At 45.3% G+C, this 19,345-nt stretch overlaps 1 protein-coding gene across 1 annotated transcript in view; it reads right to left on the bottom strand.

Moving 5' to 3' along the window:
* Katnal2 (katanin catalytic subunit A1 like 2) overlaps nucleotides 1–19,345 on the bottom strand; it is a 52,994-nt gene continuing 33,649 nt past the window's right edge. The window contains exons 12-16 of the mRNA XM_075970806.1: nucleotides 18,603–18,694; nucleotides 13,477–13,587; nucleotides 3,778–3,940; nucleotides 2,478–2,580; nucleotides 1–1,765 (exon numbers count right to left, since the gene is read on the bottom strand). Coding sequence (XP_075826921.1) covers nucleotides 1,626–1,765; nucleotides 2,478–2,580; nucleotides 3,778–3,940; nucleotides 13,477–13,587; nucleotides 18,603–18,694 — 609 coding nt within the window. The 3' untranslated portion in view covers nucleotides 1–1,625. The remainder of the gene's footprint in view (nucleotides 1,766–2,477; nucleotides 2,581–3,777; nucleotides 3,941–13,476; nucleotides 13,588–18,602; nucleotides 18,695–19,345) is intronic.

The raw sequence follows: 19,345 nt of genomic DNA, 5'->3' as shown, positions 1-19,345 counted from the left end.
GGATTAACTTAAATTTTATTTATACCAACCACGAAGAAGTCAACTTCTCATACAATTTCATATATATGTATATGCATATATATGTATATAATGTGCGTATAATCTTTTTCAAGTGTACCTATGTTCTAGAGACTAGAGGACAACCTCTGATGTCACCTCAGAAACATCACTCACCCCCTTTGAGGCAGGATCTCATTGACCTGGAGCTCACCAAATAGGCTAGCTTGCCTGGCCAGTGAGCCAGGGTTTCCTCCCTCTCATGATATTTTGAAGCTTGTACCCTAGACCTGGCATTTTTATATGAATGCTATGGTCAGACTCAGGTCCTCATATTTGTAAGGCAAGGCAGCTGAGCTATCTTGCCAACCCTTTGACCCACTAAAAAATAACTATAGGCCCTTCTCTAGACCTTTCTATATAGTTGAGAGAACATCTCAAAAGAGCTGGGTGACAGGGAGATGGGCTGCACACCACTCTGCTAAGAATGTCTTGGTTTTACAATCATCAGCTCACACAGCTGCAGTCACTTGTACAGGGCTGCCAAGACTGGGCCTATTGCTGGGTGGTCGCACACACCTTTAATCCCAGCACTTGGGAGGCAGAGGCAGGTGGATCTCTATGAGTTTGAGACCAGCCTGGTCTACAGAGTGAGTTCCAGAACATCCAGGGCTCTGTTACACAGAGAAACCTCGTTTTGGGGTTGGGGTGGGGGAGAGACTGGGACTATCAATCAGTCATGGATTGGGGAGGGGCTTATGAGTCTCTGCCCTTCCCTGGGTAGCTACTGTTTATTGATGAATGCTATGGGGGTATCATTATACTCAGTCATATGCCCACAGATGAGCCAGCCCAGCAGCTCCAGTGGATAGTTCCATACTCAGAAGCCCTGAGTAGCCAGGGCAGGAGAATGGAGATTTCCCTTTATTCCCTGGGAAAACAGAAGTTAAGGGCTTGGTGGCAGGACAGTGGTCATGGTGGTCAGCTAGGGCAACAGGGACTGAAAAGAGAGGGTGAGGTATCTATAGTGGTCTCCTTCCCCTAGAGCAGAGGGGGTGGGAAACAGTCACATGAGGTGTTCAGCTGTTTAGAAAAGCATACTGCTGGATGTGTTTGGGAAGCACTTTAACCCTGATCCCCGGGAGGCAGAGGCAGGGGGATCTCTGTGAGTTCAAAGCCAGTCTGGTCTACGAAGTGAGTTCCAAGCCAGTCAGCACTACACAATGAGACCCTGTGGTGGAGGAAAGAAAGGGAGGGAGGGAGAGAGGGAAGAAGAGAGGAAAGGGATACTGATGGGACCTGACAGGCTTGACAGTGTGAAATTAAGAACAGAGACTAAGAAAATACTTTTCTTCAAAATGAAGACTTCAGTTCACAAATAAGGGATACCACAAGAAACTTCTTCAAACTTTTATAGTGAAATTGTAAGAAACCCTCCATTGCCTGACCCACACACTCGTGACCAAAGCCTTCATTTTGCTGACATCCATGACACAAGATCTCATCTCCAAAATAACATATTTGTCCAGATTCATCCAGCGTTCAAGAAAAATCTCCTCCCTTCCAGCCCAGTCACACAGTGGAGGCTCTCGCTGCCTCTGGCCAGGTCAGGCTGAGTGCAGTTTTGTTTACACAGACTCAAACTCCTTTTGCCAGGCCAAGTACCTCTCAGTCAGATTCTTCGCTGAAGGCTTGGTGTGAGCCAGCACATCCAAAAAGTCCTCCGTGGTCACAGTATCCAGCTGGATCACAGGGAAACTGCTGCTCTCTAGACAAAAAGGCAACAGTCAAGGTGCGGTGCGGCACCTCACGGTGACAAGGGTTCTTGACAGGTTACTGGGCCAGGTCTGGAGACTGCACAATATCCCGTTCTTGACGGCTAATGCAGCTCAAACTCACATCTGAAGAGGGCTGTGGGGGACCTTTCTAAAGTGTAACAGAGGCTTTCAGCCCTGACACCCCAGCTACTCCACCACCCTACCTCAAAAAGGGACTTAAATATAGTTATCAAATTACTGTTTACTATTTACACAGTATCTCAGATAAATCTCACCCCATGTCAGCATGGGCCAGGAAGGAAAAAAAAAGCAGCAGCGGGAATCTTGCAGCAGAGGATGCAGCTGAGTACGTGGTGGGTGATGATTTCACCAGAGAGCACACAAATGTTAAAAGCCACAGAGCCTGGAAAACCAGGCTCCAGGCTCCACCTGCTGGTCAGAGTGGGTGGGACTCCTGCACACAAAGCAAGCACTCTGCCACTGAGTCCATTTTAGAATTTGGATTTTGAGACGGAGTCTTGTTAAATTGCTCAGGCTAGCCTTGAGTTCACTATGTAACCCAAGCTGCCCTTAAACTTGATCCTGCCTCAGGTCCCAAGTGGCTGGGAGTACAAGCATGCACCATCACACCCCTCCAAGAGTTGGAATACATGGGCACAAATTTCTCTACCATGCTGCCATCGCCGTGGGTCCCAGCCATACCTGACTGGTGACTTTCGAGCAAACTGAAGATCTTTCTCACGGGCCGCATGGCTGCCTCCCTGCAGACCAGCTTAATGTCGGAGCCTGAGTAGCCCTCCGTCTCCTGAGAGAGCCACAAAGCCAGGATCAGTCAGCAGGCAGAAGGCTGGCGTCCGACTCGCTCTTGTAGGCAGATCCAGCAGCAGAGCACTGGCTTACAATTTTGTCACCCCTGTTCACTATGTCAGCAATGGACAGAGAGGAGATGCTAACACGCCCAGCAAACTGGCCATCTGGGCGAGAGCTTCCTCATACCTTCGAAGACGTTGTGAGATGCCAGTTGGAAGACTGGATCACCCAGTGTTGCCTGGTGGGGCCCTTACCCCAAGTCCACATTGGCTAAAGTGGACATTTTGTTCTTGTGTTGAACAAGGCCATTCTTGTTTTGAGGGACTTTAGAAAGCATTAGGCTAAGAGTCTATCCAAAGCAGAGATCCTGGGAACGGATGCCCGTGGTAGCTGTTCTTGGCTGTAAACTTGACTACATCTGGGCTTAACTAAAACTGAAGCAGCTGCGTGTATCTGTGAGGGATATTTTCTTAATTAAATCATTTGAAATGGGAAGAACCACCTTTAAAATTCAGCTCTTTCGAGGTGATGCCCTCAGTCAGCATCACGCCTTCTGCTGGCAGCCTATTAAAGGCCATGAGGAAGGAAGCTGGCTCTCTGTCAGCTCATCCTCACTAGCAAATCCATTCTTTCACTAGATGAGAGAACCATCAACTACCTCTTGGGAATTCTGGAGTATTCTGAAGACATCCAGCCCCATGGTCTGAATTTGTGGGCCTTACTTTGATAGACAGACATTGTTGAAGTAGCTAGATCATAGGATGTAAGCCATTCTAATAAATCCCCTTCATATGTGTATACACACGCACATATATATCGAATATACATATACTCATTTTATAAGTTCTGTTCCTCCCAAGAACCCTGATTTATACAATACCCAGAAAGCATTAACAAGATACTTACCTTGAGCTTTCCTTTGCAAAGGATTCGTCAGTTCATTGATCACAATAACCCACTGTGAGTCTTAGAAATGGAGTAACTGGGTTCCGAGAGTACGTGAGGTCCCTACGGTCTCACAGCTGATATGCTGCAGGGCCAGGATTTGACCGTAGGCTCTCTGAATCTGGACCCCATGCCACTCCCCGCAGCTCCTACTTTCTGGAGCCCAGTCTCCCGCAGCCCATTCTTTCATGAGAAGGGCTCCCCTGCCCTCCTGGGCAGCTCGGAGGCTCCCTCTAAGGCTGCCCACCTGACTCAGCACGCTGTACTCCAGCTCTGTGCGCAGCTCCAGGGCATGGCTCTTGCTCACAGGGGGCAGCCAGTGGCAGATCATGGCCTGTCTGGCCTCTTGGCTGGGGAGATCAACCAGAATCCTCTTCTCCAGGCGCCGTAACATGGCACAGTCCAGCTCCCTGTAGCACAAGAGGACAGGAAATGGATGGAGCAGCAAACAGTGCTTCACACAGACAGAAGATAGTTTTCTCACACTTGTTGGTGTGTTTGTTTGTTTGTTTGTTTGGTGTGGGGGGTACATGGCACATGTGTGGAAGTCAAAGGACAGATTTTAGAAGTTAGCCAGGAATATGCCTAAGCTAATAGGCCAAGTAGTGTTTTAAAACTTTTTTTTTTTTTATTTAACTTTATTATGTTCGTTGGTGTGAAGGTGTCAGATCTCATGGAACTGCATTTTCAGACAGTTGTGAGCTGCCATGTGGGTGCTGGGAATCGAACCCGGGTCCTCTGGAAGAGCAGTCAGTGCTCTTAACCACTGAGCCATCTCTCCAGCCCCCCCAAGTAGTGTTTTAATTAATACAGTTTCTGAGTGGTTATATCAGGTCTGGGCAGCTGGGAACCAACAAGCAGTCTCTGACTACAGAGAAGATTAGTCTAGAAGACCAACAGCCCAATGCCAGGAGTTTCAGAGAACATAACAGAGGCATCTCATGCAGAAGACACTCGATGGGATGTTCCACATTCCTAGTAAAAGGTTTTCTGCATTTGAAATGATAATGGGACCTAATGTTTAAACAGCATTTACTAAATGACTGTTCCAAGCATTTTTATAGATGCTAACTCACTTGCAACACCATGAGGCTGTGCTATTGTCGCCTGCATTATGAAGATGAGGAAAGAAAGGCTTTCAAAGGGTAAGTAGCTCTCCTGAGCTGCTGATGACTCAGGACTGGCAGTATGACTTGGGAAACTGAGGCTGGCGTGGTTCTCTACCCACGGACTCCCAAGCTGCCTCATGGTAAGAATTCAGAAGACCAAGAACAAAACAGAGTGGCAAAAGTTTCCAGAGAGAAAAGACAAGTGACATACAATGGATTAGACATAACACTTCTCAAGCCGCACACGGCAGTGAATAGCTGTGATTCCAGAATGTGGGAAGCTGAAGGGAGACAATCAAGTGGTCAAGACTAGCCTGAGCTACACAGCAAGTTTAGGCAGCAAAACAAGATAAGGTCTAATTAAAAACACCAACAACAAACTTTATCCATAGCAATGGGAGATGTTAAAAGAGACCAAGGCCTTTAAAATTCCGAGAAAACAATATTTCTAATAAAAAAATCTATATCTTGATCAAGCACTCTAGATAATTTCAACAAGTGAAGTCTAAATGACAAAACAAAGCAAAGCTGGGCAGGATCCAAGCACCAGAGGATCTGACACAGAAGGTCAGGGAACCACCAGGGTGGCGAGGCTAGAGCTCAGGGTCCCCTCTGCACACGAGGTGCACAGGACCTGGCATGAAGGTTCTAGAAGAGAAGACATATATGCAAGGAGAAGAATTTGACAGAATGGTACATCTGAGGGTATCAAGCAAGTGTTGGTTTGGACAGTACCTAATTCATGTCCACAGCTCATCCTGAGCGGCTCCTTTAGAGGAAGATCAAGACAACAGGATCACATGGTGGGGGTGGGAAAGCAATTATTCAATATAGATGTCTATATTGATCAACTAATGCCCTAAAGTGAGAGATTTACCTCAAAACTGCTTGTGGGTACAAAATAAGTGCAACTCTCCGACAGCCAGGCCTGATGGATGCACTCTTAGCGACATCAATAATCATAGAATCATATGAGGGAGGAAGCAAAGGACAAATGGAATGTACCCAGAAATCATTCTTTATGCCAATATATTTATATAAAAATGTAACTTGTGGCCACCAGAAAAGACTCCGCCTGGCCCTTGCACTTAGATTTTACACTAGTTACTTGTGTTCTCATGACTCGCTCCTCCTGGTTAGTCAGTACTTGTAGCTCATCAGTGGTCAGATCAACCAGTAAGCATGAGGTGCATAGGACCCCTGCCTGCTGTAAACACAAAACACTATATACTGCTGGCCACACTGAGAGCTACCAAGGGCCATAATGCCTTAGATCAGACCTTCAGGCATCCTCCTCAGGCCTTGACCTTTGTCCTTGCCATACTGCATGGCCCTGGAACTGTGATCATTCCGAAATTTACAACATGAGGGAACCAAGCACAATACAAGTTTGTTTCTTCAACAGTTACAGTATTTCAAGTTCAAGTTGTCTGGGTACAGTAACAGAAGAGTGAACGTCCACTCAGCAGGCAAATCTTTGCCGTCCATCCATAACCACCATGAAGTAGACGGTCATGACAGGCCTGGGAGAACAGGCTGAGGAGCCAGCATTGACAGCTCATGGGCAGCGAGAGCTTCAAGCTCTGTCTTCAACAGTAAGCCCCACATGGAAGGCCACCTGCTTACACATGTCCCCAGACAGATCCATTTTCCATTCTAGTTCTGACGTGCGTGTGTATGTGTGTGTGTGCGTGCGTGCGTGCGTGCGTGTGTGTGTGTGTGTGTGTTTACTGGGTACACTACAAGGGAGGAAGGCAGTAACTGGGGTGCTGCTGGCATCTTCGTATTATTTTCTTTATAGGAACTTCCCACTTTGTCAAAAGGGAAGTCACCGCCTCAAATTCAGAGCAAGTTCTCTGTATGCAGTAAAGGCTTTTGATTTGCTTTAATGTCTATCATAAAAGTTACTAAATACACCAGGTTTGGTGGTGCACACCTGCCTATAATTTCAGCACCTGTGAGGTGAGGGAGGCGGAGCATGAGTGGGAGAGAGCCTGATCCATAGAGCAAGTTCAAAGGCAGCCTAAACTCAGAGCAAGACCGCTCTTTTGTCTGCACAGCTCACATGGTCCCGGCAGCATCTCCAGCTCATGGCTATATGAATACAAGTGAGAGACGGTCCCATCTAGTTTCCAGAGGTCAAATGTCACAGACAGTATGTCTTGGATTCCTCCATCATGCAGATTACTGAGAAGTTTCCAAGAAATCCCACTCAGGTGGGTGGGTGAATGCCAACTTTCTTAAACTCCCTGAGCTATTTATAGAGGGCATGATGTGCTTTGTTGAATATTAGAACATTACGGCCATCATTGGTTTAGGTTAATAGGGAGAAGCTGGACCGGCTTGGGCAATGGGAACAAAGCACTGTATTTCCTTTTTTGTTGTTTTTTTTGTTTTGTTTTGTTTTGTTTTGTTTTGTTTTGTTTTGTTTTGTTTTGTTTGAGACAGGGTTTCTCTGTGTAATAGTCCTAGCAGTCCTGGAACTAGCTCTGTAGACCAGTCTGTCCTCGAACTCACAGAGATCCACCTGCCTCTGCCTCCTGAGTGCTGGGATTAAAGGCGTGCACCACCATCACCAGGCAAGGATTGTACTATCATTCTCAGGGAAGATTATGGTAATTGTAAGTTTCAGGACTAATCCTTCAGGTTCCCACAGCAGTGCTTCTGAAAAGAACCTGAAAGATGCACATCCGGGCTTCTCCTATCCGAGAGGCCAGAGAATGGAGCAAGGGAGCTGCAGCAGCGCAGTCTTTGCTGTACGCATGTGTGAGCTAGAAGTTTCACTTCATAGGGGTAAAAATCACCTCACGTTTCCCATTGGTTACTCCCACCTCAAAACACAATACCAGGAACTGAGGGGGAAGATCTGATGGCTCTGACCACAGATGAACTAGATCAGAAATCTTGTCTTAAGTAGATATAAAAAGTACTTTTTGAATGCACAGTGGAACCCTCCTGGAGGCAGAAGCAAAATTCCCAAATGCTAAAATTAAAGAGGCTCAAAGTCAAGACTGGATAGATAAAGTTGAAATTATAGGGAACTTGGGCTATTTGCCTCTTGGTTGCAAAAGGATTAGGTTGTAAAGGCTTCATGTGGGGCAACCAAGAAAGCCTGGGTTCCTCAGAGGTAGAGCCAAGGCTCACAACATAAAGCAAATGCCCTATATGGTTGAAGAACACACGCCCATTATGATAGTGTAGGCTAGGATACCTCCCTGTTAGCAATGGAAGTCATCAGCTAAATGAGTCTCTGCCTTGCACTCCGGGGAGAGAAAGTCTCCATGGATAGTTCAAAACTATTGGCCTCATTGTCATCGTCCCAGACATCTTAAACTGAGAAGAAAAATTAAGTCAGAAGCTGGATGGTGGTGGCACAGACCTTTGATCTCAGCACTCAGGAGACAGAGGCAGGCAGATCTCAGTGAGTTTGAGACCAACCTGATCTATAAGAGCTAGTTTCAGGATAGGCTCCAAAGCTATAGAGAAACCCTCTCTCGAAAAACAAAACAAAAAAAAAAAAGGAAAAGAAAGAAAGAAAGAAAGAGAAAAATTAAGGCAGAGTGGCTCAAAACCCCAGTCAAATTTTCTCTATTAGGGTTCCAATGCATGACTCCCATAAATAGATAGCATCTATGTCATTAATAAAATTACAAAATAACCATTAATAAATTACCATTAATGAATAAACCACTAATAAAATTACATGTAACAGAAAACATGTAAATCTGTAACACTTGTGTATGCTATACTTTGACACAGTTAGCACCTGAATCAGCTTCCTAACACCAGCAAGCAGCAGGGAGACAGTAGAGTCCGCATACCACTCACAGCCCCCCCCCACCTCGTTTGTACAAGCTACCATAGAGTTAAGTAGACATCTCTAGATGGAATTTGCCTTAATAGCCCTGTTCAGCATTCATTCCCTCTGGACCGCTAGGCCTGAGCCTGTGAATACGCAACAATCAAGGCAGGTCAAATTAGCCCTAATTATGCTAAGTTTCTTAGCATCGCTATTACATTAAGTGGTAATATTAAATGTACAACATTTTTTATGCCTCTCTTTGCTCACTTACACATCGGACGACACAGAGAATCGGTTTCTTGCTGCTTCCTTCTTGCCCTCTCCCATGCTCTAGACCAGCCAAGGCAGGTGAGCAAAAGCTATAAGCCAGCTCACTGCTGAGACAGCGATAAAGAATTGCCAATGCCAGAATGATGCTCTTGGTGAAAGCCGCCCCAACTGTGAGGAATTTGATGTTCAGGACCAAGTCCTCACATGGTTGTTCTGAATTAGTTCTTTTCCCAGGCTAGACTGCTTGGATGAAATGAGATCCTGAAGCCAAGGAAAATCTTATTCATCAAGAATATTCCCTCTTAAAAAAAATAAAAAAAAAGAATATTCCCTCTTCCTAGAAGTTTTCCTTAATAAAGGGATTGGCAGTATGCCACAAAGGAGTTAAAATACAAAGCCCTTTCATCCAGTAATTCCACTCCAGATATCTTTCATAACAACCAGAACTGTACCCAAAGGTGCTGTTTTGTGCATGTGTGCACTGGTTTATGTGTGTACATTCATGTGTGCTGCGGGTGCATGTAATGTGTGGAGGCAAGAGGACAATTATGGGGTGTCATTCTTCAGGCGCAACCCCCACCCCATTTTGAGGGAGTCTCTCATTGACCTGGAGCTCATTAAGTAGTCTTGGTTGGCTGGTAAGTAAGCCCCAGGGATCCACCTGTCTCCACCTCCCGCGCACTGGGATTATGAGTGCTCTCCTGACTGAGCTCTCTCCCTGCTCCCTCCTGTTCACAAAGGCTTCTATGCAAGGAAGCTCATTTCCCTGTTACTTAGGAATAAAGTTTGGGAACGTCATACATGTTGGACAGAAAGGAATGATTAAATGATGGTATAGCCCACGTGTGGGAATTCTGGGCAGCTATTACGAAATCCAATTTTCAAGGATTATTTAATGACACTGGAAATGTTCTCACTATAATGTTAAGTAATGAAACCAAGACACTAGTGGGACCGCACGACGGCACAACCTCTAGGGAGGGAAATTCGGCGGCTACACCATAATCCCATGCGCATTACCCTTTGACTTGGTGGGTTTCCTTCCAGGAACCTATCCCAAAGCTACACTGGTTGAAACAAAAAGTGGCCTATCCAAGCCCACTTCTTACTGCCCTACTGTCTGCAATAGCAGGAGAGGAACAACCCTGCTGCCATGCTGATGACAGATTAGATAAACTTTCAGAGATTCACAATGGAGGACTATGTAGCTATAAAGGGAGTAAGGAAGAATTTGTGGCCTTATTTGGAAAGATCTCCAGGAAATTCTGGTATTTTGTTAAGAAAAAAAAACTCAAACAGAACAGTTTCTATGGTGTAAGAGATAAATGCAAGATTGTGAGACTGCTTCTGTAAAATATGGAGTGGTAGTCACAGGGTTGGACTGTCCAGCCGTTATCAGTTGGAAGCCACTCTGGTAAACACATCCCTTTGGTTTCTTTTCGTGTTTATTTTCGAGACAGGGTCTCACTATGGAACCATGGCTGTCCTGGAACTCAGGATGTAGAGCAGGCTGACTGGAGTTCATGAAGATCCCCCTGCTTCTGCTTCAGGAGGGATTATAGGTGTGTCCAACTGGGCCCAGGACAAATCCTGTTTTGTGATACACATACATTTTATTGGTTCTTTTCCTCTAGAGAACTCTGCTACACCCTGTAATAACAGATATGCATTTTTTTCAGAACATAGGCATACAAAGACCTGGCTTTCATCTCTTCTACATGATACAAATAGTAATGACAATAATAATAATACAATGAAAACATAACAGCACAATGATATGGCATGACCACTTAGAAGCCCTGGCCATGAGCTGTGCAGCATGTGCTCAAGAAAGTGTTTTTCAGAACTCACAGAACTCACCAGAGGCAACACAGCATTCCTGCAATCACAGCAGCCAGGAAGCAGAGGCAGGAAGACCTGGAAATCAAGGTCAGCCTGGGCTGTAAAATAAGATCATACCAAAACAAAAGCCAGAAAGGCAATCACTCACAAAACGCCGTGTGTAGTTCTCAGTTTGGAGAAGTGGAGAAAGGTGCTTGTTCACTGCTAGTGGTGACACCTGTTTGTCGACATTTTGGGGTAACCAAGCAGCCCCATGGGATGAGGGACAGCTCCCTTACAGAGAGTGATTCTGGCTGTCGACCAGAAGCAATGATAAAACCATCACCTCCAGCAATGGGTCATGTCGTGGTGAGTACAAAGCCAACAGAAGATAGAGCTAGTATTGCAAGGGAGGAAGAGCAAGAGTGCACCAGGGTTTCTCCAAAGTGTTGTTCTTCCTGAGCAGAACATGAAAGTTTTATCCAGGCCACCCACACATGCAAGGAGGAAAGCACGCTTAGGGGAAGGCACATTTCTGAGTATACTCGCTAAGGTCCACATTTCTGAGCATGCTCAGTTTAAAGTTATAGGTCAGAGAGTTTTAATCAAAATACAAAGAATAGCTTTGAAGGTTCATTAATACCATTTTAACATATTTTTATGTGTATGACTGTTTTGGCTACATGTATGTTTATGAACCACGTGTGTCTGGTATAGGAGAAAGTCAGAAGAGGACGCTGGATCCCCCAGGACCGGAGCACAGATGGTTGTGAGCCACCACATGGGGGCTGGGAATAGAACCCGGGTCCTCTGTAAGAGCAGCAAGTACTCTTAACCACCAAGGCAACCCTGATGGGGGATGCTAAACCCAGAGAGATGTTCCACAGAGGAACCAGACCAATACGCCTGAACCCACAGATCAATCATGGCTTCGCCCAAAGCAAGAAAACAAGACGATGCTCACCTCGGGATACGATGCAGAGTGATGCTGCCGATACCGAGGTAACATTTGAAGAAAATTGTTGAACTGAATCAGCCCCATGTTTAGCCTAGAGTACTTAGAGCAGGAAGACACTACCAAGACAACAGCTGACCCCAGCCAATCAATCGCACAGAACACTGCAGGAGCTACTGAATTCACGTGAAGGGGAGAGCTCTCCATATTTCTGGAGAATGTGTGTGTAAGTCTCTCGAGGTACAGACCTGGCACACTTGTATTAGGAGCCACACAACCTCACACCCTCCAGAGAAAACACCCAGAGCCACCTGGCCGCAGAACAATGGCACAAAAGCAAAAGCAGTTTGGATCCATTTGAAAGTAGCAATCCTTGGAAAGTAGGGGATAAGGACACAAAACAACAGAAAAAAATAATAATAACTGCCTGGCCAAGGCCCAGTTACTGGGTTGCTGTGTCTGGCTGTGGCAAGGCAAAGGGTACAACCCAGAGCCTTGAAGCATTTATGTGAAACTGGCCTGTTTAGGAATCTGTCCTGTTATCTCTCTTGATTTCTTAGAAGGTTAAGTAACAACTGTCCCAGTTTGGCTGAAAGGAATTTTAACCTGGGTGACCCCATCGTGACTTTAGCCATTGCAACCCCATGTGGAAGCTTCACACCAATCAATGACTTCCAAAGATTCAAATACTGAGATCTCAATTCCCTATTGGACTCCACTTTTAGCGTTGTGCATAAACAGATCTTCAGATGTTAAATGCTAGTCATCTGAGCACAAGAGAACATGTATTACAGATGTGCAGGGAGGTGGGCCGGATTCAGACTATGAACGTATCTAAAGGAACAGCTTACACACACATTGCCTAAAATTGGTCTCCGTCCCTTCTTGTTTGGGACCCAGAGGATTAGCATAATTGAAGGAGCTTTCTGTTTGTCCCTAAATATGAAAAAGGAGATGGGTGAGGTGAGAGGGCACCCCCTCTGCTCACTGCTGTATGGGGTGGGGTGAGAGAGCCCCCCTCTGCTCGCTGCTGTATGGGGTGGGGTGAGAGAGCCCCCCTCTGCTCGCTGCTGTATGGGGTGAGGTGAGAGAGCCCTGTTCACTGCTGTTGCCCACAGGCTGATTTGCCTTTCATGACCTTGGTCACCCTCTAAGAATATTTTCTTATGCATCTCCTTCCCTGTCTAGGACATAAAAAATAATAATATGAAAATGTTCTGAGAACTGTAAGAGCATTATAACATTTTTAAAATATATTCTCTGAGTAGATATTGTTTTCCCCTAATCAACATCTCTTATTTCCCAATTCTTCTAGAATTGTTCTTAAACCACTCTGGGATACAGTTTGAATAGGAAACTCTGAGAGTAGATTATATTTTCAATTAGAGATTATTTAGTTTTCTATTTACTATATGGCATTAGAGATAGAATTTTCCTCCTAACTTAAAAAACTTTAATTTTAATACCAATAAAAATCAAACCATTATTTCTGAAATGTTCTTTGAGAACTAACGATATTAAGCATTTATAGGGCTATGCAAACCTCTGCCTGATTCAAAAAAACCTATAGTCCCTCCTATATCCTAATTTCTGCTACTTTAATAATGATATAAAAACTGACAAAGGCTACTTCAGGGAGAAAGGGCTTGTCTAGCTCACGACTCCAGGCTACTGTCTATCACTAAAGGGCAGTCAGGAGGCAGGAGCCACGGCCGGGAGCAGAGGGAGATGAATGCATGCACGCCTCTTGATGAGCTCGCCTCTACTCCTGTACAGCTCAGGGCCCAGACCCTGAGACTGGCGCTGCCCACTTTCACACTGGTCTTTATAGTCACGGAGATTGACTCCTTGTCACCCACATCCACTAGGGATTCAGTTTGTGTGTGACTTCAATGCCTCCTCCTACAGCTCTCACTGAAATTTTTATCAGTATTCAGTAGATCATGAAAATGCGTGTGACGTGTGTGGCGTGTTCTCTTGATGCCTTACCAGGGCAGGTTAGATGCTGCTAAGACAAACACGAGATCCTCCGAGCGGGCCAACCCGTCCATCTGCACCAGGAGCTCCGTCTTCATTCGGAGGCTCCCTTCGTGTTCTCCCCTGCAGAGAAAAGGAGATAGGAGGCCCTCACTGGCAGAGCCTTTGCCCTCCTGACGTGAGTGGCACTCACAGCATTGCCCTGTGGCCGAAAAACAGGCTCCATTCTGATAGCAAATAAATGGGCATTTCAGGTGCTTTATTTTCACATAATAAAAAGGTAAATAATACATACGGTGATGATATTTAGGAGAAAAGTGAAGGTTGACATAGAACTAAAAGAAAATGATAGAAGGATGGTGAAATTAAACATGTCTACCTGCTTTGTTATTTAACCCTTTAAAATGCCATAATTGCCAGGTGTGGCATGGCCTGAAACTGGTGAGGCTGAGGCAGGAAAACTGCCGTGAGTTTGCAGCTAGCCCAGGTTCCATAGCTTCAGCCAGCTTGGGCTTATAAAAATCAAGTTTAATGACTTGAGTTGAAATGGCACAGTAGAATAACCCATTTATAGAGCAGGCTTCACATAATGTCCATGCTTCTTATTCCTGTGTATGTGTGCATTTGTGTTTATAAAATCCCTGCACTGAGTTGGCTTCATCCTCTCCTAATGAAATGTATAATAATGACAGAGATTAGCGTCTGGTCTCTGTGCAAATTTGCCCTCTCTGCCTCCATGACCATTGCCCAGGTCCCTTCCACCTGAAGGAGCAAGGCACCGAGATCCGAACAACCTGCATTAGGTTCACACCCAGAGCATGCTCGGCAGATTCTGTTCATTCACACTGATTTAATTAAAAGAACAATGACTAAATGTCTTCTTTAGTGTGCACAACACTCCATCTCTCGTGCACATGTGTGGAAGCAACCCATCCTGAGTACAGACTGAGTATTCTTTATCCCAGATGACTCCGATTTTTCTGAATTTTGGAATGTTTGCACATACATAAAGAGTCATACTAGGGGAAAACCCAACTTTAAGCATGAAGTTTCATACATATTTCATCTGTACCTTCTCACACAGCCTGAAGGTAATTTATATGATATTTTATACTTTCACATATTAAACAAACTTTCCTGGGTGGAATTTCCCACTTTAATTGTCTGCCAGCACTAACAAAGATTCAGAACAGGTCTGTTCAAGTACTGGATTTTCACATTGGGGTGCTCCATCTGCGTGTGACTTAGAATCTGTACCTCTCAAGGCCCAGATATTTTCTGAGAGAAAAGACTCCCACTCTACAATGACATGTTCACATAGCCTTTGCCCACAATTACGCATGATATGTGCGCATGTGCTAATCTTAATGTAATTGTCCATACTTATGCACAACTAGCATGATATGGCCCAAGAAGACATCAAAACAGTTGTCCTATTTTTTTTTTGTGCCTGTTTTTGTTTTTTCAGATAGGGTCTCACTATATAGCCTTGGCTAGCCTGGAACCCACTACCAGGCTGACCTCTAATCCACAAAGATCTGCCTGCCTCTGCCTCTGCTCCTTGAGTGCTGGATCAAGGTGTGTGCTACCATGCTCAGCTTCTTTCGTTGAGCACTGGGTTAATGTGTGCGCTATCATGCTCAGCTTCGTTGTCTTTGTGTTTTAAGCTAGGATCTTCAAGTCCCATACAGGGACCCCAAAACTCAAGGAGAACCTGGGTGAAGCACTTGCCACCAGGGATGGTAGGAAGAACCAAATTAGCCAAATCTAGGCCACCCCTGAGGCAGGCCAGAGAGGCCTGTCTTTGCAGGGGGAGACCAGTGAGAGCACGCAGGGGCCTGTGGCTGGGGTGCAGCTGGCTGCTCCTGTCAGGCTGATGCAGCGAGGCAGAGGGCTGCAGTGGGGTCTGACAAGGCACAATAAGGTCAGGTCCATGTCCCATGTCAGTCAGACGTAAAGCCCACCCATCCTGCCTGCAGCCTTGTTCCTCTGTTTTCCTGCTGGGAAATTGGTTTCCACTGGGTAAAATTTCACAAATTATTTTCTAATTCTACTTTTATATTTCCAACAAGCAAATCTTTGCCTTTTATTAGCCTGGGCTTTGTCTCGATAACAGACTATTAAAGGTCACTAGTAAATAGAGCTACACAGAAATTTTCCAGACACCTGTTTTTTATATTTCCAGATTGAGGTGCCAAATTTAATAAAAGTTTCAAAAAGTATCTCTGATTATAACAAACCAATCAGGTTGATAGAGTGCTTTCCTAGCAAACACAAAGCCGTGGGTTCAATCCCCAGCACGGGCACCCACACATGTGCTCCCACACTTGGGGGGCGGATGCAGGAGAATCACAGTTCAGGATCATCCTAAACTATACAGTGAGTTCAATGCCAGTCTATGATACATGGGAACTCTAAGGATGTTTGGGAAAGCTATTTTATGCTTTATATATATGTGTGATGCATCTAATTAATTATTCTTTATCAATAAAAATTGGGAGTCGGATATCAGTAAGATATCTGATATCAGTAAGAGCCTGAATAAACAAAGAAGCAGAGGGGAAGCCACCTGAGATCTCCTATCTCTTCTGCTCCTCCATCCAAAAGGGCTGGGATCCTAAGCCCTGCCTTACTACTTCCTGTCTCCTATCAGTCCTCAATGGTTAATATGGTCAGTTAATGGCTAGCTCCACTCTCTGACTCAAATAAAACTTTATTGTCAGAATGTAATCAAAATATACACAACATATGTGTGTATACACATGCATGTGTGTACATACATATGTGTACAGACACACACACACAAATTCATACAAGAGTTTAATTGGAGGAATTAAACTCATCTCAGAACCCATCTGTAGGTTGTCAAATAAAAAGCCCCAGACTTTCCTCTCCTCTATCATTGGTCAGGGGTGTCCTAGAGAACCCAAAACAAGGGCTACCGATACTGCTCTTGAGCGCCCATCAGAACTTGATTGCAAGACCCTGTTGCTGAAGACAGCACACACATTGGTCATAGGATATTGAGAAATCATGTTAGTATTAACCAGGAAGCTTCCTCCCTACTGGGTAACTCACCAGAGGGTGCTATGCAGGATGCTAGGGGAGGAGAGTCAACAGTCTTTTGTTGTTATTGTTTTTCTGAAACAGGGTCTTTGTATCTCTGGCTGATGTGGAGTTCATTATATTGACCAGGCTGGCCTCTAACTCACAGAGATCCGCCTGCCTCCGCCTCCTGAGTGCTGGGATTGAAGGCGTGCATCACTATGTCTGGCTTGGGAGTCAACAGTCTTATCCAGCTATGACCCCTGTAAACTGCAGTAATAATGGATATGGCAATAGTCACACAAATGTTATGGAGCTAACCAACTGCTTTCTGATTCACTGGAGAAAGTGCATGCCTGGTACTACAAATCCAGCCAATAACCCAAGGTTGGGGAGTTTATAGACCCCAGGGGTCAACCTACTACTATGATTTCGCTAACTGGGCATAGTGTAAAACTGCACTCTAAATTCCTAACTCTCTGCCCATAGGTTCGTGGAGCTCTCATATTCTTTCAGAGAAGTTTCTTTGGGCGAGACAGTGGTTAATGCAGAAACTCAGACGGGTCAAAGTGAAGAGAGTAGGTGGCTGTAGCGTGCTCGGCCACTAATGGGACAGATCTGTCACAGCCTTCCTCTCCTGAAGCTCAGGGACCATTTCAGAAGCTGGGGTAGGAAGGGGTCAGGGAGAACCGGAATCGACAGCATCCCCTGGGCATGACAGGACCACTACACTCAAGACCTCAGTAGCTCTGAGTGCTTCACCAGACCTGCACAAGGGCCAGCCCATCAGTGTTCTAGCATGGAGCCCGCACTCCTAACTGAGGATCTACGGACCGTCCATGGCTTCTAGGGGAGGGAAAGTCAGTTTTCTTTAAGGGCGTGGCTCCTGGTAAGTGGACCATGCTCCAATGGATGGCCCTACACCCAGAAGTATATAGTCAGCACAAGTCAGAGTCAATGAATTTTTAAATAAATAATTTTCAAAAAATAAAGACACGAGCCAGGCACTGGTGGCGCACATCTTTAATCCCAGCACTCGGGAGGCAGAGGCAGGTGGATCTCTGAGCTTGAGGCCAATCTGGTCTACAAAGCAAGTTCCAGGACATCTAGGGCTACACAGAGAAACCCTGTCTCAGGAAAAAAGGGGAAAAAAAGGTGGTGAAGATCTGGGGAAATTAAAGGGAGTAACTGAGAACAAATGTGTGCAAAATAAACTGTATAAAATTCTCAATTAATGAAATATTTTAAAATAAATTTTTAAAACTTAACAATGGGGACTGAGGTGATAGGTAAGTTGGTAAATGTCAGCCCTGAGGACCTAAGCTTTGATTCCCAGCATCCACGTGAAAGGCCAGACACAGGGGCACATTCTCTCTCAAAAACACAAACAAAAACAATGCAGAAAGAGACTTCTGACCTACATGCGCGCGCACGCGTGCATACACACACACATTACAAGCACCAGCACAAACATGTGCACACACACACAACATATGTCACACACATGCACAAAATCAAGCAAGCAAACAAGCAGCCCTATTTGCCCTTTTGAATGTATAACCAGAAAGCATTTGTAACTGAGAGGCGCTCCTTCCTTCTGGGGACATTTTCGGACACTTAATCTTTAGAAATAATGCATGTGACAGATGTTCAAAAATCACTGGTTCCTCTGCCTCCAGAGAATGTAAGGCAGAAGCGGCTGATCCTGTGGCTGCATGGGCCAGCCCCGGTCCCCACAGGCAGCCCTCCAGCCCCAGTCCCCACAGGCAGCCCTCCGGCTCCAGAGGAGGTTATTTTGAGGCAGCCAGGCCAACGTGGCAGCCTGGGATCCTGCGGCTGGATGATCTTCAGGCCTGAAAGCCACTCTGTGGGAAAGGGGGGATGGTGTTTCCTCCGGTTATAAAAACTATTTAAATCAGCTACTCAGTTAACAGGATCTAATTTAAAGACCTTTCCATGTGTCTGCAGAAAATTTGTGGGCTTATTAATAGGCTCATTCTGCTGGTAAACATCGATGGGCTTCCGACCATCACACACACTTACGAAGGGGAGAAATGATGGCCAAAAAAACCCAAACCCAAACCGTCTGTTACCCAGGAGTCATGCCTCTCTGACTTATCACAGACTCCAGCTCGTCCAGGAAGATCGTGGAGGGGGCATGATAGCGGGCAAGTTCAAACAGCACCTGAGTGGGGAAAAGCAAGAGCGGGGTCAAATATGTATTCTTAAGTTAGTCTTCGTCATACATGTCAACTTTAGCCCTCAAATGTTCCCAGATTAAAAGTTTAGAATTGCTGTAATAATAAGCATTTGCTCTATATCAGTACTCTGGGGGCAACTTTATAACCATCGCCGTTATTTCTCCCGAGTTCCACCTTAGGGGGATGGATGGTCTAATTCTTTCCATTTATCAGTTGATAGAGAGTGGGCGGCGAGTTCAAGGTTCCTAATGATAAGTATGAGAGCTGGAGATAAAATTCAGTTCCCAAGCTCCTAATTGCCTTGTTAACCCTCGGGACACCTGCCAATAACATTCTCCATGTGGACATAAACATAAAATACATAAAATCATGTAGTAACTTTCCCTCCTTCATCTTTAGGAAAAATAGGATTATTCTCAGAAGGAAGAAAGTCAGGAAAAGGACACTCATGGACAACAAACTGAAAATGTCTTTTTCTGCTCCCCACGTGATTCCACAGGGCCCCGCTCTACCTCAACACTGCTTGCTAGGATCAGGTTCTTTGTACATCTTTTCCCTTTTGTTTGCTATTGTTGCTGGGTTTTGTCTTGAAACAGCTTCAGCTAGACTGGAACTCACAGTATAGCTCAGACTGG

The sequence above is a fragment of the Microtus pennsylvanicus genome, chromosome 4, assembly GCF_037038515.1.
Source record: "Microtus pennsylvanicus isolate mMicPen1 chromosome 4, mMicPen1.hap1, whole genome shotgun sequence".
NCBI lineage: Eukaryota > Metazoa > Chordata > Mammalia > Rodentia > Cricetidae > Microtus > Microtus pennsylvanicus.
This window is presented reverse-complemented; position numbering and strand designations above follow the sequence as displayed.